General features: G+C 35.8%; 2 protein-coding genes and 1 long non-coding RNA gene across 3 annotated transcripts; 2 read left to right on the top strand and 1 right to left on the bottom strand.

Annotated features, from left to right (window-relative positions):
* Positions 1-95: 95 nt before the first annotated feature.
* LOC144856009 (uncharacterized) lies at positions 96-22,169 on the bottom strand. Its single transcript, XR_013614893.1, has 3 exons — positions 22,029-22,169; positions 15,970-16,081; positions 96-453 (listed from the first exon to the last, which is right to left on the bottom strand). It is a non-coding gene; the product is annotated as an uncharacterized LOC144856009 (long non-coding RNA).
* Positions 1,065-4,569, top strand: LOC144856131 (inosine-uridine preferring nucleoside hydrolase-like). The gene is made up of 5 exons (XM_078714097.1): positions 1,065-1,109; positions 1,228-1,432; positions 2,856-3,147; positions 3,300-3,436; positions 4,243-4,569. Exons 2-5 carry the CDS (start codon positions 1,247-1,249, stop codon positions 4,567-4,569), a joined length of 942 nt encoding a protein of 313 aa, XP_078570223.1. The 5' UTR covers positions 1,065-1,109; positions 1,228-1,246.
* A 1,114-nt stretch (positions 22,170-23,283) lies between the features above and the next one.
* On the top strand, positions 23,284-26,463 carry LOC144855213 (uncharacterized). Its single transcript, XM_078713023.1, has 2 exons — positions 23,284-24,255; positions 24,328-26,463. Exons 1-2 carry the CDS (start codon positions 23,284-23,286, stop codon positions 26,461-26,463), a joined length of 3,108 nt encoding a protein of 1,035 aa, XP_078569149.1.
* The last annotated feature ends 934 nt before the right edge of the window (positions 26,464-27,397 follow it).

Below are 27,397 nucleotides of genomic sequence, written 5' to 3'. Positions count from 1 at the left end.
TTTCTTGGGTTGGAAATAATAATGAATAATTATCACTAATATCTTGTCTACACGTGAAACAAATGACGCATAAACAATATAAGTGTGTATCCAAGTATTTATTCATTTATATCTACTACGAGTAACAACTCGTTCTGGGCATATCAAAAATTTCATAAAGTACAACATGACAAAATTATTAATAAACAGGCGTACAGCTCCGCTCAACTCGCTTTACAATAAATGAATCACAGACTAGACGCTTTCACTGCACCACAAACATTGTAGGTCAGATGCGTACTTCTTCACTCATCTCTGTCTTTGATCTACCACTCGCTTTCCTATAAATGAATCACAGATTAGACGTGTACAGCTTCACTCATCTTTCTGCTCACAATTTGGTTTGACGGTACCCATCGACGACCTCAACTTGAGACAATCTTTAGTTAATGCTGATGACCGACGATAAACAGCCTTGAAAATAAAATAATTACAATTACCATATAGTATAAGGATTTTCGCAAAAAATAGCCAAAATATCGACTTTTTAAAATGCAATTATTATGCAATTATTATGCGATTATGTGATTATCAAAAATCCCAGGGATTTGTTCCAAAAAAACTAAAATATTGTGTATGCGATAATTTTACTATATATGAGCATAAATTGTGCCATATTATATTGGCCAGTTATGTCAACAAATGTTTTTAATTTGTTTTTAAAGCACAAAAATTTGGCCTAAAATAAAGCTCAATTCTGATAATTTACGACCCTGTAATCACTGATGTCCAGTGTCTAGATGTCTAGAAACTGTACTACTATAAAATGTATAGCAGTCCCAATGAAGCAGATTTGTGTTACAAGGACCCTGCTGTTGGGATACCTCATTACAATTTTGACAGGTTAAAAGACCTTGGTTCAAAAATCTAAGGGACGTCATGACAATGAAAGTTAGCCATGCAGAACAAATCTAATCAAGTGTTCCGTATTTGAATAGCACTTTCATTTATAATTGTATAGCAGTACATACTGCAAGGTTAATTTTTAAACCTTTATATGTTTGTAGGATTTTAAACAAAACACGTACTGCCAATACTAAAAAAAACTCGGAAAACATTATTACAGGCAGGTAAGTAATGCAGATTGAGTTTTATAGGATACATGGTATAAAATAACAAATGTTGGAGGGGCATCCAATTTGATGGCACCTCAATTTACTTAAATTATATTTCATCTTTACGTTACAGGAATAATTTAAAACTAATAATGGTGGATCAAGTGAACTTGATAATTGATTGTGACGTTGGAGTTGATGATGCTCAGGCTATTATGTTGGCCCTAACAACGCCCCACATCAAGTTACTTGCTATCACCTGCGTTGCAGGTAATGTTGGTATTGATAAAGTATGCATCAACACACTTAAAGTTCTTCAAGTTTGTGACAGACTTGATGTGAGTATGCTACAAACATTTAAATTGTATTAAATCAATCTTTATTCATTCTTGTATTTCACATAGTACATCCACTATAAAACGTAAAATACAATACAAAAAAATAAACTAGACATGAAACTCGTCACTTTGACGAGTTAGTTATCCGCACCATGACAAACGACACGTGCACGTCATACGTTGGAATATTGCACACAGATAAAGATTATGGCATTATGACTAAGAACTGAAGAATATGATATGCTGTTAGTGCTGAATTCTGTCAATTTTGTGTCATATAGTATATACATGCAAACAGTATAATCTGTATACATATTACATACAGTGTAGAATAGGTGAAATTACAGGACCCGCCAGTTATTCCAATTTTTAACATGGCGACGGTATCAAAATGAAACACTTAGATAGCAATTTCAGAAGGAAATTATCTCAGGAACAACATATTAACGTGTAGAAGAAATTTGAATACGTAAAATATAGATGCGCACCCTTTTAAATGTGATGAACTATTACGCAAAATATGAAAATACGACTTTTTTTATTCAACTGGCCATATGATGACGTCACAACATCCGATTGGCAACATTTTTACATGAATTCGTATCTACAATCCAATAGCTTCCAGAAAACGTTTTAATCGTGATTATCACATTTTATTCTTACAGATTAAAATTTACTGTAAAGATGAAATTAATGACCCACGTTATTAAAATTTTTAGGCATCAACTTCTAGATTTTGTAATAAAAATAAACGGTTCACGGTTTACTTTAGAAACTATGACTGTTTAAAAAAAGACATTATTTTGATGATTTTTAAAGCTTTTTCATAAAAAACGCGCACGAATTGTCTAATTCAACGTGTTCGTGTGGCGTTATTTAAACTGGAAAAGGTCTAAATTGTTTTTAAAATTACTAGGAAAGGCTTGAAAAAGAAGAAGCATAATACAGAAAAAAAAATATTGATCTCATACAATAACAAGGAGTTATCCGCTCTACCAAGCGGATAACTAATAAAATAAAATCAGATCGATCACATATTTGCACCAACGCTGAATTGTGGAAGTGTAGGCCTACATTGCAGACTATGTGTGTATGTGTGTATGTTATATATGTGCCAGGGTCAACATTCCAAATGACCCACCATATAAGATTGAACTATTGTTATACTATTGTATTATTTGTTACTTTTATATTTTGTACCACTTTTTCAAAAGTGTATCTTTCAAATAAATTATTGTTATTTGACACAATGTATTTTTTGTTTCGTAAACATTGTAGTAAAAAAAAAAACGTTTACGCGCATCTGTCATTAAGCGTACATTGGAAACTAATAAAATACTAATTTTTTTAAATAAATATTTGAACACAATTTGGACACATTAATCATCGGTAACACTACCTAATTAAGTAAGTACTACTTCAGATTCCAGTATACAAAGGAGCATCGACTTCAATCCTTGGCCACGAAGAAAGAGCAGGGTATTATCACGGTGAAGATGGCCTAGGAAATGTAAAAGAAATACCTCAACCCGACATCAAGTTGATAAAGGAAGAAGTGGCAGCCATTGCTCTGGTGAGAATGGTAAATGAGAGACCTGGAGAGATCAGCATAGCTGCTATTGGTCCGTTGACAAACATCGCAATCGCTATGAAACTAGATCCACATTTCACAGAGAAAGTGAAGGAGATTGTAATAATGGGTGGAGAATTAGAAGGTAATATTATAGATAATCTGGTGGTTGTTATACAATGCAAGCACTGGTTGCTGCATCATGAGACTTGACAAGATAATGATTAAGAATGGCTAATTTTGTATAGGCCTACTGTATAACCTAACATTATAATTGTGATTTTCTTTCTTTTCAAGGGAAAGCCTTATCGTATATCACGTCTGAATTCAATTTCACCTGTGACCCAGAAGCAGCCCACGTGGTATTTAATGCTAGCGTATGCCCAGTAATTATTCTGCCATTTGAAATCTGTACTCAACATGGGTTGCCAATTGTAAGTTAAATTGTTTGCCTTACAGATTTTATTATGTTTTATTATGTAGCGAATCAAAATGAATATGAACTTTTCTAATGAAGGCTGATGGGCTTTGGCCCGAGGTAACCTGATTGCTATAGAATGGGGAAAAGCCTGTGTCCTTGATGCTTGATGTCGCACAGGCGATCATTGTGACGGGTATTTACATACAGTCATGAACTGTGCTGCAGTCCAGAAACCCCACACCAGAACCTTAAAACAAAATATAACAATGTATTGTCCCCCTGAAAAAATATGCTTATGTTGTTGAATATGCCATTTTAATGACACATAATCGTTATCCACTTTGACCAAAAATTGGATCGATAAATTTACGTAAAACCTTAACTGTAATTTGAAGCAACAAATAGTCAAATTGACTGCTGGCCAATGGGTGTTTGGTTGAATCATAAACCATTTATTTTGTCAATTTATAACCGAACTAATTTGGGGGACAATACTGTACATCTTTGAAGTACTGTAGTGTTTGCTTAGTAGAGCAAACAGCAATATACAGTTACTTATACTGTAATTGTCACAGTTACAAAGAGCCATTGTTGACTGACCTGGTACAAGTGACCTGGTCATGTATTTTGCTGGTCCTTTTAAAAAGAGTGAATTTTCAGTTTATGCATACTTTTAATAAGAATAACAATAACACACACACACACACAACAAAACTACACCCCCCTAATTCTCTCACTCCAATTAGAAATCAAATTACTAATCAGTTTAGTAGAGTCAAGATTATTGAACAATTGATTTTACTATTATTTATTTTGTAGAATTACTTTGAAGATCTGGTATCACGAGATAACAAAAAGGCAAAATTTGTCAAAGCCATTACTGAATATTGTCTACAACACGAGAGAGGTGAAAAGGACCCATACGTGCCATACGACATATATGCAATAGCCTACCTTGTTGATAAGTCATGTGTGACTAAGTTGGAACATGTACATGTACAGATTGAGCTGCAAAGTAGCTTATCACGAGGAAAAATGGTGACCGATTGGAACAACAAAGTGTCTAAGATCCATGCTATAAATATCGTTATGAAAATGGATATGGGCAAATTAAAAATGATGTATTCAAATGCGATGAATCCATAAAATTATTGATTGTACTTCAGTAACTACCTAATAATTGGACCATGTTCAGTTTTAGAAGATAAAAAAACATGAAAAATGAACATTAATAAAATCAGACTTTAAATCGTTTTGATAAGATTTTGATCATTTTTTTTTGTATTTTCTATTATTATGTTTATATTTAAAGCGTAAACTTTATCGTGGAGAACACTATTGTTTATTTTCCACATACCTGTACCTCTCTTTGGTTGATCATCTAATAATTTAATAGAGATTGCTTGGTGACCAGAGAAAATTGAAGGTCTTATATCAGTAGACAGTACGTCCCCATTTCTATAAAGGGCTTTTGATACACACCAAAAGTCTAGTCTTCTGTATGTGTTTTTACGTCTCCACGTAAACTGAGTTTTAATTTCTATTAATTTGTGTTTATTCATACACTTTTTTAACGTCATTGGAGAATTATCATACCTATGGACACTGTTTCTTTGATCTAATTTTCTTTCTAAAACGCAGTTCATGTCACCTCCAAGAAGGAGATATTCATTTTTTTTGTTACATATTTTATTTTTTTTATCAAGTTTTTTGAAGAATAATGCTCTTTCTTTACAGTTATTTGGAGCATAAATATTAATTAGGTTAAACACTTTATCATTAACTTTTAAGGTAAGTATTAGTATTCTACCGTCATCGTCTATGTATTTACATGTTATAGCTTTTGTATCAAAACCGGGCCTTAGTAGTATTATTGAAACGCCTCTACTTCTTGTGGTACCGAAACTATGATACATGCTACCTTTCCAAAGCATATCATTATGACCTACATTAGACTTACCAAAGTGTGTTTCTTGTATTCATTTTTTTTAATTTGTTTTTTTTATTTATTTATATATTAAGAAAACAATAGTTGATTTCAAATTGATGTTGATTATAGTAAAGAAATCAGGGTCTGTAAGTTAAACCTTCTATCAAGTACAATTCTTTCTTCTGTACACTCTTTTCTCCACTCCTCGTTTGCTTCTTTCTCTTTCCAGCAGCAAAATTAAGCCTGGCTGTGGCAGCTGCGTCGGCAGTCGTCTCCTCAGGATTCACCGTGATAGTAAAGTCTGTAATAGGTCGTATGCCACCGTGTTTCACTTTCTCTGATTCCGGATTTTCTTGCTCTGCTTTCTTTTTTTCCTTTTGATTGTTTTGTCTTCTTTGTTTGATTGCTACTATTTTGAGGAACAAGATGGCCTAGTTTGTTGCATTTGTGACATATTGTGGATTCAAATTTTTGCGGGCATTCATTTATTTTGTGACCATGACGGCCACATTCAAAGCATTTAATTTCAAAATGTTGATCTTTGTGGAAGAATCTTGCGTTAAAATTGTTAACTTTTGAAAATCGTGGAAGGCTTCCTTTAAAAGGCCACGCGGTCTCCATTGAGAAAATGTGAAAGTTTTCCATTTATCCTGAATTTTATAAATTGGATGTCGCTTAGGATCTTACATCCCAATTTTTTTAAAGAATCAGTGATTTCTTCGTTCCTTACTGAAAGTGGTATGTCTTTCACAAGAATTCTAACGCCGTTTTCCTCGTTGAGATATGGGTTGATATCATGTACGTTAATGTGTTTGCCGTTGATGTTTAATCCTGTAGTTATTGCTTTAACACGTTCAGTACGATCATTAACATAAATTCGCCATAGATTTTTGATTTTTTGAGCTCCGATAAAACCTCTTCTTTTAAATATTCCTCACCCTTTTTTCTAATATCGTTATCCTTGAGGCTGTTGTTAGGGTAAACAAAGGCACTTACTCCGGTTGAATTGGGTCCCCTTCTGATTGTATGCTGATCATGTATTTGCGTACTCCTTTGGTCTGGCTTTAAAACGAATAAATCTTAATTCTTCAGATTTCCAAATACCGATTGCTTGTTTGATTATATATTACGTATACCTTTACAAGTAAACACGACAACTGTTGATGCAAGAAATTATAGCGTTTGATCTAAAATAATATAGATTTAAGCAATTGGTTTTCAAATGTACTTGTACACTTAAACGCCACCAACAAATGGTGGCGTTTTGTTAAAGTTCATGCACAAATTTAAAAATAAATCATGAGCACCATCCTGTGGCTTCCCGTCGTGTTTCGTAAAGTCCCTAATGATCATGATTGTCTCGTGTAGAAATGTATGTATTGTTATGATTGTGAATTGAGCAAGTGTGACAACTACAAAGTTTTAGATCCAAGTGCAGTGGTCTTAACCACCTGAGCCACTTGGGATTTCGATGGATCGCAGCAAATTCTAAGATACTTTATACATTGTAATTGACATAATTTATATATAATTAAACAACTGTACCTGGTTGGATTCGAACTCCTTCTAAACGGGCAAAGGTTTAGATCCAAGTGCAGTGGTCTTAACCACCTGAGCCATTTGGGATTTCGATGGATCGCCGCAAATTCTAAGATACTTTATACCTTGTAATTGACCCAAGTTATACATAAATTGAAATGTACCTGGTTGGATTCGAACCCCTTCTAAACGGACAAAGGTTTAGGTCCAAGTGCAGTGGTCTTAACCACCTGAGCCACTTGGGATTTCGATGGATCGCCGCAAATTCTAAGATACTTTATACATTGGAATTCACACAATTTTTATATAAATTTAAATGTACCTGGTTGGATTCGAACCCCTTCTAAACGGACAAAGGTTTAGATCCAAGTGCAGTTGTCTTAACCACCTGAGCCACTAGGGATTTAGATGGATCGGAGCAAATTCTAAGATACTTTATACCTTGTAATTGACTCAATTTATATTAATCAAACAACTGTACCTGGTTGGATTCGAACCCCTTCTAAACGGGCAAAGGTTTAGATCCAAGTGCAGTGGTCTTAACCACCTGAGCCACTTGGAATTTCGATGGATCGCTGCAAATTCTAAGATACTTTATACATTGTAATTGACACAATTTATATATAATTTTAAATGTACCTAGTAGGATTCAAACCCCTTCAAACGGACAAAGGTTTAGGTCCAAGTGCAGTGGTCTTAACCACCTGAGCCACTTGGGATTTCGATGGATCGCCGCAAATTCTAAGATACTTTATACATTGGAATTCACACAATTTTTATATAAATTTAAATGTACCTGGTTGGATTCGAACCCCTTCTAAACGGGCAAAGGTTTAGATCCAAGTGCAGTGGTCTTAACCACCTGAGCCACTTGGGATTTCGATGGATCGCTGCAAATTCTAAGATACTTTATACGTAATTGACACAATTTATATATAATTTTAAATGTACCTAGTAGGATTCGAACCCCTTCAAACGGACAAAGGTTTAGGTCCAAGTGCAGTGGTCTTAACCACCTGAGCCACTTGGGATTTCGATGGATCGCCGCAAATTCTAAGATACTTTATATACCTTGTAATTGACCCAAGTTATACATAAATTGAAATGTACCTGGTTGGATTCAAACCCCTTCTAAACGGACAATGGTTTAGGTCCAAGTGCAGTGGTCTTAACCACCTGAGCCACTTGGGATTTCGATGGATCGCCGCAAATTCTAAGATACTTTATACATTGGAATTCACACAATTTTTATATAAATTTAAATGTACCTGGTTGGATTCGAACCCCTTCTAAACGGACAAAGTTTTAGATCCAAGTGCAGTGGTCTTAACCACCCGAGCCACTTGGGATTTCGATGGATCGCCGTAAATTCTAAGATACTTTATACCTTGTAATTGACTCAATTTATATTAATTAAACAACTGTACCTGGTTGGATTCGAACCCCTTCTAAACGGGCAAAGGTTTAGATCCAAGTGCAGTGGTCTTAACCACCTGAGCCACTTGGGATTTCGATGGATCGCTGCAAATTCTAAGATACTTTATACATTGTAATTGACACAATTTATATATAATTTTAAATGTACCTAGTAGGATTCGAACCCCTTCAAACGGACAAAGGTTTAGGTCCAAGTGCAGTGGTCTTAACCACCTGAGCCACTTGGGATTTCGATGGATCGCCGCAAATTCTAAGATACTTTATACCTTGTAATTGACCCAAGTTATACATAAATTGAAATGTACCTGGTTGGATTCAAACCCCTTCTAAACGGACAATGGTTTAGGTCCAAGTGCAGTGGTCTTAACCACCTGAGCCACTTGGGATTTCGATGGATCGCTGCAAATTCTAAGATACTTTATACGTAATTGACACAATTTATATATAATTTTAAATGTACCTAGTAGGATTCGAACCCCTTCAAACGGACAAAGGTTTAGGTCCAAGTGCAGTGGTCTTAACCACCTGAGCCACTTGGGATTTCGATGGATCGCCGCAAATTCTAAGATACTTTATACCTTGTAATTGACCCAAGTTATACATAAATTGAAATGTACCTGGTTGGATTCAAACCCCTTCTAAACGGACAATGGTTTAGGTCCAAGTGCAGTGGTCTTAACCACCTGAGCCACTTGGGATTTCGATGGATCGCCGCAAATTCTAAGATACTTTATACATTGGAATTCACACAATTTTTATATAAATTTAAATGTACCTGGTTGGATTCGAACCCCTTCTAAACGGACAAAGTTTTAGATCCAAGTGCAGTGGTCTTAACCACCCGAGCCACTTGGGATTTCGATGGATCGCCGCAAATTCTAAGATACTTTATACCTTGTAATTGACTCAATTTATATTAATTAAACAACTGTACCTGATTGGATTCGAACCCCTTCTAAACGGGCAAAGGTTTAGATCCAAGTGCAGTGGTCTTAACCACCTGAGCCACTTGGGATTTCGATGGATCGCTGCAAATTCTAAGATACTTTATACATTGTAATTGACACAATTTATATATAATTTTAAATGTACCTAGTAGGATTCAAACCCCTTCAAACGGACAAAGGTTTAGGTCCAAGTGCAGTGGTCTTAACCACCTGAGCCACTTGGGATTTCGATGGATCGCTGCAAATTCTAAGATACTTTATACATTGTAATTGACACAATTTATATATAATTTTAAATGTACCTAGTAGGATTCGAACCCCTTCAAACGGACAAAGGTTTAGGTCCAAGTGCAGTGGTCTTAACCACCTGAGCCACTTGGGATTTCGATGGATCGCCGCAAATTCTAAGATACTTTATACATTGTAATTGACACAATTTATATATAATTTTAAATGTACCTAGTAGGATTCGAACCCCTTCAAACGGACAAAGGTTTAGGTCCAAGTGCAGTGGTCTTAACCACCTGAGCCACTTGGGATTTTGATGGATCGCCGCAAATTCTAAGATACTTTATACATTGTAATTGACACAATTTATATATAATTTTAAATGTACCTAGTAGGATTCGAACCCCTTCAAACGGACAAAGGTTTAGGTCCAAGTGCAGTGGTCTTAACCACCTGAGCCACTTGGGATTTCGATGGATCGCCGCAAATTCTAAGATACTTTATACATTGTAATTGACACAATTTATATATAATTTTAAATGTACCTAGTAGGATTCGAACCCCTTCAAACGGACAAAGGTTTAGGTCCAAGTGCAGTGGTCTTAACCACCTGAGCCACTTGGGATTTCCATATCATACGGTATCAGTACTTTAGCAAGTTTGTTGGGTAGGAGAAATTATAATCAAGCTAGATGCCTAATATACTGTACTATATTTACTTTGATGTCTGAAACAACAAAACATAAATTCGCAATAATGGAACCTAATTTTGCAAATTTTTGTTAGATATTCAAATGCGATGTAATGTCATCTCATTTGTTATACATGTGACCTAAGCAAATAAGGGATCAAGATTCAAGATTCAATTTTATTTGCCAATTTAAAATGGAATAATATGAGTACATTTTCAAACATTTAAAATTCTAAAATGTATATTATTTAATAAAATTATTACTATATAAAAATATTTAAGGATACTTGAGATGTTACTTCAAACAATCAAAATTTAAAAACAGACATGAATACCACAGGGATACAATATTTTAAAAGCAACATATAAGAACATCAAAAAGCTATAATAATAATAATAATATTTACTTTATACTGGTTCCAATAATTAGTTAAAATATGCAATAAAAACTGGCAAAAAAAAATAAATACTGACTTTACTACTATACGCCTAATCTATATATAAATTTACGTAAGGGCAAAATTCGGTAAATTGCGTGTTACTTCTAGAATGTTTACTCGATGGTATATAAAGTTGGTTCGTTCTTTCGGTACTGATTTTAACCACCTGATGTAACCCTGTTTACTAATTAAATTGAGTTAATTAGTTATTGACGATTAAAACAAATTTAGGTTCAACAATTTGCCCCAAATAGGGGTGTTTTTCGATCATCTGTGGACACGACCTAATGGTACGCGAGCGAAGCGAGCGTCTTTTTGAATATTAATGGTTTAATATTTAATACATTTATGACATATTTCCTTAAGCGAATAATTCATTTCTGTGATTAGACCACATTTCTTCACGATGCATTGGATAGAAGTTTTATCTTCTTCTTTACATTTTCCATACCATACAACACAGCAGAAAGTGATGACACTTTATTATTTAGTTTCCTAAGAAAGAACAGTCGTATTATTTAGTTTCCTAAGAAAGAACAGTCGTATATTTCCTTTCTGTATAGTATTTTTAAATTGTTCAGCCCAATTTAATTCATTGTCAATGGTAATACCTAGATATTTGTAATTATTTACGATTTCAATAACAGAACCATTTATATTGAGTGGTTCAATAGGTAGAAAATTCTTTGTTCTTCTTCTTCGTGATAAAATATTTCAGAATTTCTATCCTTTAACAAGCCAACAATGGCAGTATCATCTGCATATTTCAAATAGTGAATATTATTTGTACAGGACTTATAGTCATTTGTATACAGGATATACTGTAAAGCAACGGGCTAAGTACACATCCTTGCGGGGTTCAAGTATTGATAGTAATTACTTCTGAAACATAGTCGCATACAGTCACTCTCTGAGTACGGACCTTTAAAATACTTTCAATCCAACGGACTACAAGGATTAACTCCTTGTTCTTAAGACTAAGAGTCGCTGTATCAAGAATGTTAAATGCTGATAAAAAATCCGCAAAGGTAACATGTGCATTAAACATCGCAAACTATCTGTGTGTTGCGACAACATATATATAAGGGAGAGTACTGTATCTTCAATAGATCTATTCGATTGACAAGCGAATTGGAGTGGATCAATCTCATTTAGAATAAGGGGAGACATAATTATTTTAGAAACTATCTTTCCAGACATTTGATCACTAATGATGTGAGAGCTACCGGACGATAATCATTTAGGATCTTTGCATGTGTTAATTTGGGTACAGGGGTTATATTTGCAGCTTTCCAATTTTTTGGAACATAATTGGAACAAATTGTTGATAGGTTCAGCAAGTTCAGGAGCACATGATTTCAATATTTTACCACTGATCTTATCAGGGCCACTAGCTTTGTTCACTTTTACTTAAATACTAAACTGTTTCATTACATCATGTGACTGTAGCATAATTCTTTCAAATAATTCCTCCGAACACATGTAGTTGGAGAATTTTTCTCGAAATGTGAGAATGGTGAGGTACGTCGAGGGGAAATTCATCAAATTGTTTCATCAAAACAATTACTTTAAGGTCGGAAACACACTCAAGTGTTCTCATTCTTTTTCCAACTTTCAGGAAGTAACTGATGTTGTGGCGTACATCAACAAGGTTCAGGTGAAGTCATGCGTACTTGATCCTCTGCCAGTCTGGTTCATAAAGCAGAGTCCATCAGCACTTGTTCCTATAATCACCAAGATAGTTAATGCTTCTCTGAATTCTGGTGTATTTCCATATTCACCTAAGTACACCTATCATAAAGAAGTCTTTACTTGATTCTAATAAGCCATCTAATTATCGACCAGTGTCCAATATATCATTTCTCTCTAAGGTAATTGAGAAGTTTGCCATGATCAACATTAGCAATTACTTGTATAAGTACATGAGCCCTTGCAGTCAGCTTACAGATCACATCAAAGCACTGAGACGGCTCTACTGAAGGTTAAGGGTGATATCGTACAAAACATTGCTCAGCGGAGAGATGTATTGTTGGTCTTGTTGTGTCTTAGTACAGCCTTTGATACTGTTAGTCATTCAATCCTGCTTAAGGGTCCGTTTTCAAGGCACTATCCTTAATTGGTTTCGGTCATATTTGTCTGGTAGAACATCAAGTGTAAACATCAATGGTTGTCATGTCTAAATCTGTAATCACTTAGGCCCATATGCTTTCACTCTTTACGCTATCCCTATTGGGCAGATATTACGCAGACATGGTATTCAGTACCATATGTATGCTATTCAGCTATACGTTCCATTCGAGCCAAAAGATACTGAATCTATAAATGTTGGTTTTCTAGAGGCTAAGCAATGCATTAGTGAAGTGAAGCAATGGATGAGTACCAACATGCTGAAGTTAAATGAAGAGAAGACCGAGTTCCTTGTAGCTGTCGCACATCATCTCAAATGTCACATGCCAACTATTACATTGCAGGTGTGTGGCAAAACCATTAGGCCAATGGACAATGTTCTGAACTTGGGTGTCATCTTCGACTCTTCAATGATGATGTCTACACACATATCCGGAATATTTCACAAATCCAGAGATACATTGACACCAAACTTGACACCAAACTGTGCCATGCAGTAACCAGGGCAGTCTATTTAAGACTTGATTATTGTAACTCGGATTCCCAGGGTCAGATCTTGATCACATTCAACATGCTCAGAACTGGGCTGCCAAGATCATCTATGGTGGTAGGAAGTTTGACCATACCTCGCCATATTTGCGTCAACTACATTGGTTACCGGTGCGGGAGAGGATTCAATTCAGAGTCTTTATGATGGTTTATAAGTGCATCCAACGCCTGGTTCCAGACTATCTATCAACCTGCTTGCCGTTGCATTGCTCTGGATGCACTGGTTTAAGGTCTAAAAATAATAATACCCTGCCTTCAGGATTTGGTACCAATCAAATCTTGGAAATGACAACAACAACAAAATAAACAGGGCGTGTAAGTTTACGCCTTGGCAAAATGGTATTCTAATTGTTTTATTTCAATGAAACTTCGCACCTTCCTTAATTAACTATTGTTCTATTTTATTATGCAAAATTTCATTAAAATCAACCCAATGGAACACTTTCAATTTAAGCATAAAACATGATAGGTTTTATGAAAATCATACATAATTTACACCATCTTTTTAACCAACATACTACACAAAATGTTAAAATGTATCTATTTATTTGTCTCAAAATAGAAAAACACCAAGGTAATGTAAATAATTATTGTTTCAGCTATCATTTTCTGTAAAAATAAAAAAATGTTTAATTTTTCAGCCTTTTAATGTTTTTGGCTGTTTCTACAAATCTACAAATGACTTATGTCCGATTACGCTTGCATGTGCCACATATTTATTTCCGATAGACTAGGTTTTTGGTAGGCATAGACGCCAAACACCACTATGGCACTTGTAAATACTGTCCAGACGGGCCTTGCACCTTAAATTGCAGGGGAACAGTGCGGTGGTGTTTGAATCATCTTTGTTGTTTTATTTTTTTATTGTCATTAACGGGTTGTCTTTGGTTAGCCTATTTCCTGTTCAGAGTCTAGATAATTTTAATGATCAACTAACACTCAAAGTGCTCTGATCTTTACGAAATAGCGTTATATGTTGCATTATATTATTGTTATTATTATATATAATAATTTTAAAATGTAGCATATTTTCCACCATTTTGTTAATTTACACGTGCGTAGCCTGTCACTTTTAATGTGCTCATATAACATGGTTTCTAGTTGAAAAGTGAATAAAATATGATGAAATTGCTAAAGAAAGGTTGTAAAACAGAATCGGGCAAAAAGAGTGTGCAGATTATACATGCAGTGCGCGTGCTAATTTCTGCGCACTCATGGCAATTTTTAAACGCTTAAAATTGCCTGAAACGTACTCTAAATTCGTAGAAAATAAAATAAATTTTGAAAATTGTAAGTGCGTGTACGTGTGCGTTATATTTGCTACAAACATAATTGTATTGTCATATGATGAAATACTGTATGACCTGGAATTCATGAGTACCAAATTTGGTTTAATTATAATACAATCTTGTGAAGAAATGATTACAAACATTTTGTTAATTAATTTTTTATTGCGCACCATGAAAATATAACCACATCGTTTCCTGGCGATAAGGATTACTCTGAAAAATTGACATAGCTATAGATAATTGACAGACAAAATAGTGCTAAGGAAAGAATAAATGACTAAATAAAGTGATAATGCATATAACATAATGGGGTGGGTGAAATTCTAAGCAAGCTAAATACATAACTAGTTATTTTGAGGTTGGAAACAGAACGTAAATTTGCCATAATGGAACCTAATTTTGTAATAAAGTCATCATCTCATGGGATGGGGGCGGTGAGAGAAATTCTAAGAAACCTATTAAATACATAGCCCTAATTATTTTGAGGTCGGGAACAACATGCATTTGCGATAATGGAACCTAAATTTGCAATGAAGTCGTGTCATTATCTCGTCTGTTTATATACCATGTTGGAAGATGGGATGAATGAATGAAATTCTATGCAACCTATAAATATTAACATAACATTTTATTTATTACTTTGGGACCTACTTTGCAATGAAGTCGGTGTAGAAAAAAGTTTGTATACGGTGGATAAAAATTCTATAATATACATAACTCTATACATTGAAGTCGGGAACATTAGAACTACTACTCAAGAATATAATTTTGCAATCAAGTCGTGTCCTCTCGTTTATCCATACGATGTGGAAAACAGGTTAAGATGGGGTGGACGAAATTCTAAGGAAGCTATAATACAGTACAAACATTAATTATTTTTAGGTTGGGAATATTAGAATTGGAACCTAATTTTGCAATGGAGATTACTGTACACATGTTATTTTCATCTCGGTTGTTCATTCCATCTATCTAAACTGGCGAGGCTTAATTGATTGAGTGATAGAATTCATGTTTCAATTTTGTATTTTATTTACATTTTTATAAATCTTGGTTTTAGAAAATAGAGTTGATAGAAGTGCGCATCAGTTTAATGTTTATTAATGTCAGTACAGTACGCAACCGAAATATGTACGTAAAACATGGGATTCGTAAAATCCAGGATGACCTTAAATTGATCCCGAATACGTAGATCAGAATCGTATCGTAAAAAGGCTGCCGTGTTTGCCTACTTTACTTACATGCAGCTGTCACTAGTTAGGCCTACACAAAAATAGTCCTCACATTTAGTAAGAATGGGAGATTAAAACAGAATCCTAATGACATTATTTATTTTAAAGTTTTGCATAAAATTTGACCAAAAAAGCCTTACCGCTATCATCCTCATTGCTTTCACTATCAACATCTGAATTTTTATTATATTCAGGAATTTGTACATTTATTTTCCATTTGTTGTCTGTGTTCATTCACTTGTTCCATAGAAGCTGAAATATAAAATATAACATTTAGTAATATTAATTAATCTTTGGAATACTTTGTTTATTATAACATTTTCTGTAATCTATTCGTAGAGTATCATATAGATAATAGTAAACTCGGTTTAAACTCGTCACTTTGATATTTATTCGCATGATAAACGCCACATGCACTTCTACACGGTAGAACATTGGACATAGAAAAAGATTATGCCAAATTATGACCTGAAGAAAATAACATTTTGTGAGATATCTATACAGATACATACTACATACAGTGTAGCATAGGGGAAATTACGGGACCCGCCTTTTATTCCAATTTTGAACATGATAACGTCATCAAAATTAAACATGAAGATAGCAATTTTTGAAATAATTTATCTGAGTAATAACATATTAACGTGTTGAAAAACTGTGGATACGTAGATGAGCGCTCTTTTCAATGTGATGAACTAACACACAAAAGATGAAATACGCATTTTTAAATTCATGTCACAACATCCGATACACACAATTTTTACATGAATTAATTATCTTGCAGCCACCGGTTGTTATCTGGTGGATGCCACCTAATTATCTTGCAGCCACCGGTTATTATCTAGTGGATGCCAATGACGGATGCCACTTAATTATCCGGCGTCCACCACTTAATTATCTTGCAGCCACCGGTTATTATCTGATGGATGTCACTTATTATCTTGCATGCAGCCACCGGTTATTATCTGGTGGATGCCACTTAATTATCTTGCAGCCACCGGTTATTATCTGGTGGATGCCACTTAATTACAGTATCTTGCGGCCACCGGTTATTATCTGGTGGATGCCACTTAATTACAGTATCTTGCGGCCACCGGTTATTATCTGGTGGATGCCACTTAATTATCTGACGGATGCCACTTAATTATCCACTTAATTATCTTGCGGCCACCAGTTATTATCTGGTGGATGCCACTTAATTATCTTGCGGCCACCAGTTATTATCTGGTGGATGCCACTTAATTATCTTGCGGCCACCGGTTATTATCTGGTGGATGCCACTTAATTATCTTGCAGCCACCAGTTATTATCTGGTGGATGCCACTTAATTATCTTGCAGCCACCGGTTATTATCTGGTGGATGCCACTTAGTTATCTTGCGGCCACCGGTTATTATCTGGTGGATGCCACTTACTTATCTTGCAGCCACCAGTTATTATCTGGTGGATGCCACTTAATTATCTTGCAGCCACCGGTTATTATCTGGTGGATGCCACTTAGTTATCTTGCGGCCACCAGTTATTATTATCTGGTGGATGCCACTTAATTATCTTGCAGCCACCGGTTATTATCTGGTGGATGCCACTTAATTATCTGACGGATGCCACTTAATTATCTTGCGGCCACCGGTTATTATCTGGTGGATGCCACTTAATTATCTTGCAGCCACCGGTTATTATCTGGTGGATGCCACTTAATTATTTCGCAGCCACTGGTTATTCTCTGGTGGATGCCACCTAATTATCTTTCAGCCACCTGTTATTATCTGGTGGATGCCACTTAATTATCTGACGGATGCCACTTAATTATCTTTCAGCCACCTGTTATTATCTGGTGGATGTCACTTAATTTTCTTGCAGCCACCGTTACTATCTGGTGGATGCCACTTAATTATCTTGCAGCCACCAGTTATTATCTGATGGATGCCACTTAATTATCTTGCGGCCACCAGTTATTATCTGACGAATGCCACTTAATTATCTTAGTCCAGTCAATCTAGTGATATTTAGAGGTAAACCCACCACAAATTGCAATAGTAACGAAACATTGATTTTTTCATTCCAAATGTAGTTTAGAATGACATATTAAAAGTCACCGAAAATTGAAGCATTGGAACACATTATTTTTTACGTAATCTCAACAACTATAATATAGTGATTTCATTCCGTAAATATTTTAGGGGTAGGGGGTAACATTTATGCCCATAACTTGTGGTTTTATAATCCAATCTCAATAATCTTGATATCAATGTGTAGAATATATATTTCTTTCTAACAAAAACAAAATACAACACTTATTTATATAACTAGAGGTCAAAAGGTTATTGACCTTTTACAAAAACTCATTTTTTCCTTAAAATTGTAGTCATCTTGTCAAATTTGCTGACGACACTGTCTTGCTGTCTCTCTTTCAAAATTCACAGGACGGTCATCGTTCCACATTAGATGGTTTTATCCAATTTTGTGGAAACTCCTACTTGGAACTCAATGTGACCAAAACCAAGGAGATGATTGTAGATTTTAGGAAGGAGAAAGGACGCAGCCCTCTGGTATCCATCATAAATGACGAACCAGCGATATTGTCCATTCCTTTAAATACCTAGGTACTATATTTGAGGACAATCTCAGCTGGGAATTTTAAATACAGAGGCATGAATAGTAAAAAAAGGACACCAGAGACTTTATCTGTTAAGGAAGCTGAACCATTTTAATGTCGATAAAGTAATTCTCAGGGTTTTTTATAATTCCTTTATTGAGAACGTTTTAACTTTTTTCCTTTATATGCTGGTTCTTTAGTCTTAGGGTCAAGAGAGAAACTCACTACAAAGAATTGTTATCTTAAGTTCTAAATTAATAGGTTGTCAACTTTGTAGCTTATCTTCCTTCTGTGACATGCAAACTCTTGAAAAAAGTAGAGCTATTCTAAAAAATGTTAACCATGCCTTGTTCAGTGATTTCGAGCTCATGCCTCATGGGCGTCGCTTTCAATGCCCGGCATGTAGAACAAACCGGAAAAGAAATTCGTTTTTGCCAGTTGCCATCCGACTCTTCTTGAACTTTGACTCTTGTTATATTGTACTGTTTGTGATATTTTGTATATTTTTGTAAGATCATTTTAATCCAGACCTTTTTATTTGTATTGTTCCGTGTTGGATGATATTGTTAAACCCTTCAAATAGAAAAGGACTCACAACTTATGTCATCAGTATCACTTTCTTGTTCGGGTATTAGTACAGTGCAATGCCATTGCATTCACCACATGTAGTTCCAGTTACCCCTGAATGCTTCAAGGAGATACTCAGGTGCTGGCTTTAAGTCTGTGTGTAGAGGAACCATGTTTCCATCATCTGATCTTCCATCCCCAATCCTCGGTACACATATCAACCCCACTCCATTGCTAAAAGATAACTTGAACTTGAACATGATGTTAAGTACATTGGTTGTGGTACGATTATGAAGTTGGCAATATGCGAGGTTATACTTGTAGATGGGATTGAGTCAAAGGCATTCCACGTTGTCCAGGTCGTCCATTGTACAGACACACTAAATCATTTTCTCTAGCAACCACAATGTCATCCTTTGTAGCTTGTTTGCATCTGAAGACTACAGCATATGTAAGAAATAAGTGCAATGACAAGCTTTTGTTAGAGCCACTTGTTTTCCGATTCCGAAAACTCTGGATGTTGTGTCACCAGTATCGCATGAGCAAACAGAAGGTTATCACAGATGTCTCTCAAAAGTACTGTTTGAACCAATTTGATAGTCCAGCATCTCAGTTCCAGTCTAAAGAATATCACAATATGTTTTAAATGCTTGACTGCAGAGGAGCACTAGTAGATCCGTGTCATCAGATAATGACAGATGTTTTCCCGTTTGCTGATTCAATGGTTTTTTGTACTATCCGAAAGAACATCTGCATCAGCAGTTGCATTCACTCATTGCCATGTTGTTCAAATACTAGTTACAAAGATTTATAAATTGTTGTTTGTTACAGAAAGTGATCCTATTTTGTGGAACATGTCATTGGTAAAATGTACAGGGAGACTACCACCTGACACGCCTTACCATGTGCGCCGTCTTTGGTGGATGAGCCGCTTTCATAATCATCAAAGACTATGATGGCAGAGCAATATTTTAAACAGATCTCTACACTATTCCATGGAATGCTGTGCAGTAGAGCACTACCATCTAGAATGTAGGCCTACTGGACATCATTCAGTGAGTTGGATGTGTTAGACTATTCAGAAGAAGTTGTTTCCACATGGCATCATGTTGGTTTATTAGCTGAAAGTATTGTAAGTTGGTAGTTTCAAAAAGTGCTGGTGGATAATAAAGTTCATGTTCAAAAACTTCCTTGTTGTCACCTCGAGTCTCCTCTGGAACTGTAGGATCGATGCACACATATTTGCCTGTATGTACATATGACTTTATTGCCAGGATCTTGAATACATTGCAAGACTTTATGGCCAAAATATTCAATGCTTAATACCACATTGCTAATATTCCGAATCACCTGCAGTAACTCCCGTATCAATGGTATGAAGTCTCTAAGTCGAACCAAATGCATTTTTCAATTGCCATTGTGTCCCTGACGTGTGGCCATAAGGTCTTATGTTGGCTGCTGCTGTAGTAACGCCCTGATACTATTGCAAGGCATTACATACATTTCAGCGCAGATTTGGTCTGGATGTACTGTACTCATTCCTATATCTCTTGCCAAACCTCTGGTTTTCTTTGAGGCTTCTGATAGTTTTTAAAATATGGCTAATTAAAAATGCAACTTTACAAAAAGGTAATTTATTAAGACCAAAAATTCTACAGACGACACATTTTCAAATGGCCATAACTTTTTAACGACTTGGAGTTCGCAACTGAAATTTTTGGTGTGTTCATGAGACATATAGTTGCATATTACATGAAAGTTTCAAGAAAATCTGAGGGGGTACCCAGCCATGATTTTCAGAAAATGTGTTGAGTTGTCATGGAATGACCCGACTGGACTATCTGGCATCCACCGGTTATTATCTGACGGATGCCACTTAATTATCTTTCAGCCACCTGTTATTATCTGGTGGATGCTACATAATTATCTTGCAGCCACCAGTTATTATCTGACGGATGCCACTTAATTATCTTGCAGCCACCAGTTATTATCTGATGGATGCCACTCAATTACCTTGCGGCCACCAGTTATTATCTGACGGATGCCACCTAATTATCTGGCATCCACCGGTTATTATCTGACGGATGCCACGTAATTATCTTGCAGCCACCGGTTATTATCTGGTGGATGCCACTTAATTATTTGACGGTTGCCACTTAATTATCGACGGATGCCACTTAATTATCTGACGGTTGCCACTTAATTATTGACGGATGCCACTTAATTATCTTGCGGCCACCGATTATTATCTGGTGGATGCCACTTAATTATCTTGCAGCCACCAGTTATTATCTGGTGGATACCACTTAATTATCTTGCAGCCACCGTTTATTATCTGGTGGATGCCACTTAGTTATCTTGCGGCCACCGGTTATTATCTGGTGGATGCCACTTAATTATTTGACGGTTGCCACTTAATTATCGACGGATGCCACTTAATTATCTGACGGTTGCCACTTAATTATCGACGGATGCCACTTAATTATCTTGCGGCCACCAGTTATCATCTGACGGATGCCACCTAATTATCTTGCAGCCACCGGTTATTATCTGGTGGATGCCACTTAATTTTCTGCCGTCCACCGATTATTATCCGACAGATGCCACTTAATTATCTTGCAGCCACCGGTTATTATCTGGTGGATGCCACTTAATTATCTGACGGATGCCACTTAATTATCTTGCAGCCACCTGTTATTATCTGGTGGATGCCACTTAATTATCTTTCAGCCACCTGTTATTATCTGGTGGATGCCACTTAATTATCTTGCAGCCACGGGTTATTATCTGGTGGATGCCACTCCAAATAATCCAAAACAATATTATTTTCATTTTCTTCAACTTTGCCTAGGTTATCTCTCTAGGCTAGGCCCTCCCGTCCAAGCCTAGCCCAGCCAGCCAGGCCTAACTAGCCTAGAGTAGAAGGCCTGGGCTAGCCTTGCTATGCAAGGAGAGGGGAGGCCTAGCTATATAGGCCTAGCCTAGGCTAGCCTTAAATTAAAATAATATTATCAATAAACTATACAACAATTCTTACCTGGATCACTCTCTAATTCTAACCACCTTTCGTTCAAAATGTTGATGGCCATTATCTCCATGATTCACTGAATTTTAAATCATTATTTTAAACAACAACGACGAGAATGATGTATCTGCTGGGAGGCCAGTATTACTGATATGGAAGGCAAAATTCGTCAACGATAGGGTATTGATTCAGTATTATGGAAGGCAAATTTCGTCAAATAAAGTATTGATTGAGTATTATGGAAGGCAAACTTCGTCAATGATAGGGTATTCATTCATTCATTCATCTTTTATTTCGTAAAAAAAATTCTCCATAGTTCAGTAACAAATATAACGAATACACATATATATATATATATGTAGATGTATAAAAAAGAAAAAAACCTACGTTACATAGACACGTGGTTAGAACTATACAGTAGCTTCATCCATCTACTATGTAGATTGGATGAAGGAAAAGCAAATTCATGAATACATTTTATGACAATATTGTCTGACCTCCCTAACCTGCACAACATGCCAAACACCACCTTACGTTGTAGTTCGTAGAACGAGCAGATGTGGTTTTCTACAAACATGGTGCTGGCACTGCATGACCTAGGTTTATTCAGTATTATGGAAGGCAAATTTCGTCATTGATAGGGTATTGATTCAGTATTATGGAAGGCAAATTTCGTCAATGATAGGGTATTGATTGACTATTATGGAAGGCAAATTTCGTCGATAATAGGGTATTGATTGAGTATTGTGGAAGGCAACTTTCGTCAATAATATGGTATTGATTGAGTATTGTGGAAGGCAAATTTCGTCAATAATAGGGTATTGATTGAGTATTGTGGAAAGCAAATTTCGTCAATAATAGGGTACTGATTCAGTATTATGGAAGGCAAATTTCGTCAATGATAGGGTATTGATTCAGTATTATGGAAGGCAAATTTCGTCAATTATAGGGTATTGATTCAGTATTATGGAAGGCAAATTTCGTCAATAATAGGGTATTGATTCAGTATTATGGAAGGCAAATTTCGTCAATAAGGTATTGATTCAGTGTTATGGAAGGCAAATTTCGTCAAACAAGGTATTGATTCAGTATTATGGAAGGCAAATTTCGTCAATGATAAGGTATTGATTCAGTATTATGGAAGGCAAATTTCGTTAAACAAGGTATTGATTCAATAATATGGAAGGCAAATTTCGTCAATAATAGGGTATTGATTGACTATTATGGAAGGCAAATTTCGTCAATAATAGGGTATTGAATGACTATTATGGAAGGTACCCGTGGTGGACGCAAGTCAAAATTTCACACAAAGAGTAATAAAGATATAGATTCTAAAAACCTTTCAAACATAAACAAGAAAGTACAAGAAGCAGTTAGGAAACAAAAGCCTGCAAAATATTTTCATTGGCGAGCAGGACAGATTAATGTTAATACCTGCTCAGATGACTTCTTACTACATGAAACCCTCATTCAAATTAAAGCAGCAAACCTTGACATCGTGTGTATGCAGGAAGTGAGACGGATTGGTACCGGTGCAATCTCACATGAGGGCTACAATGTATACTGGACTGGACTGAAAATCAAAAAGATGTATGGAGTTGCTATTGCCATCAAACAGTCACCCCATATCAAAGTGTCTAATGTTTATTATGTATATGAACGTCTAATGGCAATAGACGTCACAATAAAAAATTGTAAATTAAGAATTGTGTCTGCGTACTCTCCTACGGAATCCGGTTCAGAATCATCAAAGGATATTTTCTATGCAAAACTCTCCAAAGTAACAAGAGTCGAGAACAACACAAAACTCTTACTGATGGGAGACTTTAATGCAACATCAACAATAACAACCAGAAAATCACTCTTTGATGGAAACCTACATAGATTTCAAGACACAGATGACATTAGTAACGACAATGGCACAAGACTCATCAACTACTGCTCTGACTTCAAGCTATGCATACTGAACACCTGGTTTGACCATTCAAACGTTCATCGGATCACTTGGCATAGCAGCGATGGTGTTACAAAGAAAACACTAGATTACAACATATGTGATCACTGGTTGAGGAAGTATGTTACTGACACAAGAGTCTATAACAACTATTATCTTTCGTCTGATCATAGAATCCTTGTGAGTAATATGACAACACCAGCCAACAAAGCAGCCAGGTGGAAGAAGCATAAAAAGAAAAAACAGAGCAAAAGAGCCAACATGAGTAAACTTAAAGATCGAGAAGTAAGAAATAATGTTAAAACAAAGATAGAAGAAGAAATTAATAAAATTAATAAAATTACTTCTCCTGAAAAGACAACAACCACTACATCAACTGAGCGCTATACAACACTTATGACAGTGCTAAATAAGGCAGTTGAAGAAGTCCCGAAGAAAACAAGAAACCAAAATGCTCATCCCTGGGATGGTGATGAAAGACTACAACAGCTTATAAAAGAAAGAAAGAATATTAACAAAAGCACAGTTACCTACAAAGAAGAGGAGATCAAGGCTATGCAGAAAGCAATTAAGATAAGGGTTAAGGAACTACGGAATGAATATTTGTATGAAGAAGCAAGCAAGTTAAATGAAGCCCACCAAAATAGAAAAATATTTGATTTATGGAGAAAAGCTAAGGAGCACGGTGATGTTATAAGAAAAGCACCAAAGCCTATAAAATGTCCTGGATTACGTGAACACTTTAAAGATCACTTTAATCCAGACCAATCTAGCCTTAAAATCCCAGATGAAATTAGCACACCTCCAGAATATATTATCAACCTGAGACAACCAGAATTTGAGATAGACAATGAACCTCCGTCCAAGAAAGAAATTATTGATGCAATCGGACATCTAAAAGGTCGCAAAGCTACCCTAGATGTCGCTTCTGAAATGTTGCAAGTCGCCACAGAGAACCCAGTATTCGTCGACCATGTACATAGACTGTTTGAGGAAATTTGGAGAACGAAAGAAGTACCAAGTGATTGGGGACTGTCCAAATTAACAACCATTTGGAAAAAAAAAGGCAGTCCACTTGATCCATCAATGTATAGAGGAATATCGATTGGGTCTACATTTTCAAAGATACTTATGGTTATCATTCTTTCACGTTTTTCCATCTTTTATGAAAGTCAACTTCTACGCACACAGTTTGGATTCAGGTCCAACAGAGGGTGCAATGATGCTATATATGTAATCAAGCAGATCCAGGAAATTGCGTATCGCTCAAATCGCAAACTCTATACATGCTTCATTGATTTAACAGCAGCATTCGACCATGTGAATCGTAATCTTCTTTTCCTAAGCGTTCGTAATAGGTTTCACTTAAACCAGTCTACTACTATGATTGACATTATACAATCACTGTACAGCTCAACGAAAGCATACCTTGCTGACGACGATCCGAGTGATGATAAGTTCGAAACATCTTCTGGGGTGCGACAGGGTGGTATTGAGAGTACCAGCATGTTTAACCAATATTTTGATTACGTTATTAGAGTGTTCAAACAACGCTGTAAAGATGCTAGTTTGGATGGCCTAATGATACAATACCTAATTCCTATTGAAGCTACAAATCGTGCTCAAAGACGTAAAGCACCATCAAGGGGCATCTATGACGACTTTGAAAGTGGCTATGCTGATGACTTTGCTGTAAGCTCCTGGTCACAAGAAGAACTGCAAACCATTGTGAACATCTTGAATAAAGTTTGTCTGGAATTTGGTCTAAGAATTAGTGCCCCCAAAACAGAAACCATTATATGGAACTGGAAAGAGGAAGTTGAAGAATACCCAAGATGCATCATACAAATTGGCGGCGTACACATTAACAACGTAACACACTTTAGATACCTTGGTGTATGGGCTACCTACAATGATGTTCATATTGGAGATCAAGAAGTAAAATACAGAATCAATTCAGCCAAAGGAGCATTTGCAGAGAATAGAGCATTGCTTACCAACAGAACGATCCACTTACAAACAAGAATGATGTTTCTTAATGGTCTAGTTAGGAGTAGACTCACCTATGGTTGCCATGCTTGGAGGGCAACAGGAAGTGAAATGTCCAAACTTAGCACAACATACAAAACCTTCCTAAGAAGAATGCTAGTGAATGGCTTTCAAAGAGTCTGCCCACCAAACCATGTAGACATATCCTCAGATGAAGAAACAGATGAAAACTATATAGACTGGCGTTACGTTATTGATAATGACGATCTCTACAAAATTACTGGCTGTCAACCGCTAGAAGAATATGTCTACAAGCAACAATTCAACTGGATCGGACATGTAATTAGAAAAGAAAATGAAGATCCTACAAAAATTCTTACTTTTCACACAACCCAAAGTAAACGAAGAGGTCGGAAGATACCATCAATACTTGATAGAGTTGTACAACAAAGTCAACTTACTAGATGCAACTTCATTAGAGCCTGCTTCAACAGAAATTTATAATTCCCAGCAATGTTTTAACTGTATATATGAACTGTTTATAAGTTGTTTTGAGACTGTGTAATTTGGTAGTAGTCACTCTCATACTGTAGGCCTACATTTAAAAGTAACACATCCAAATGCCAACTTTAAGTCAATGGCTACCAGATGTCTCTGTGAGACGGTTATTTGAACCAGTACCAGTACCAGTAAATTTCGTCGATAATAGGGTATTGATTGAGTATTGTGGAAGGCAAATTTCGTCAATAATAGGGTATTGATTCAGTATTATGGAAGGCAAATTTCGTCAATAATAGGGTATTGATTCAGTATTATGGAAGGAAAATTTCGTCAATAATAGGGTATTGATTCAATATTATGGAAGGCAAATTTCGTCAATAATAGGGTATTGATTCAGTATTAACTATTATGGAAGGCAAATTTCGTCAATAATAGGGTATTGATTCAATATTATGGAAGGCAAATTTCGTCAGTAATAGGGTATTGATTCAGTGTTATGGAAGGCAAATTTCGTTAAACAAGGTATTGATTCAATAATATGGAAGGCAAAATTCGTCAAACAAGGTATTGATTCAGATTTATGGAAGGCAAATTTCGTCAATAATAGGGTATTGATTGACTATTATGGAAGGCAAATTTCGTCAATAATAGGGTAATGATTGAGTATTGTGGAAGGCAACTTTCGTCAATAATATGGTATTGATTGAGTATTGTGGAAGGCAAATTTCGTCAATAATAGGGTATTGATTGAGTATTGTGGAAGGCAAATTTCGTCAATAATAGGGTACTGATTCAGTATTATGGAAGGCAAATTTCGTCAATGATAGGGTATTGATTGAGTGATAGGGTATTGATTGAGTATTATGGAAGGCAAATTTCGTCAATAATAGGGTATTGATTCAGTATTATGGAAGGCAAATTTCGTCAACGATAAGGT

Source organism: Antedon bifida, chromosome 11, assembly GCF_963402885.1.
Source record: "Antedon bifida chromosome 11, ecAntBifi1.1, whole genome shotgun sequence".
Taxonomy (NCBI): Eukaryota; Metazoa; Echinodermata; class Crinoidea; order Comatulida; family Antedonidae; genus Antedon; species Antedon bifida.
Note: the sequence above shows the minus strand (reverse complement) of the source record. Positions and strands in the feature narration are given on the sequence as shown.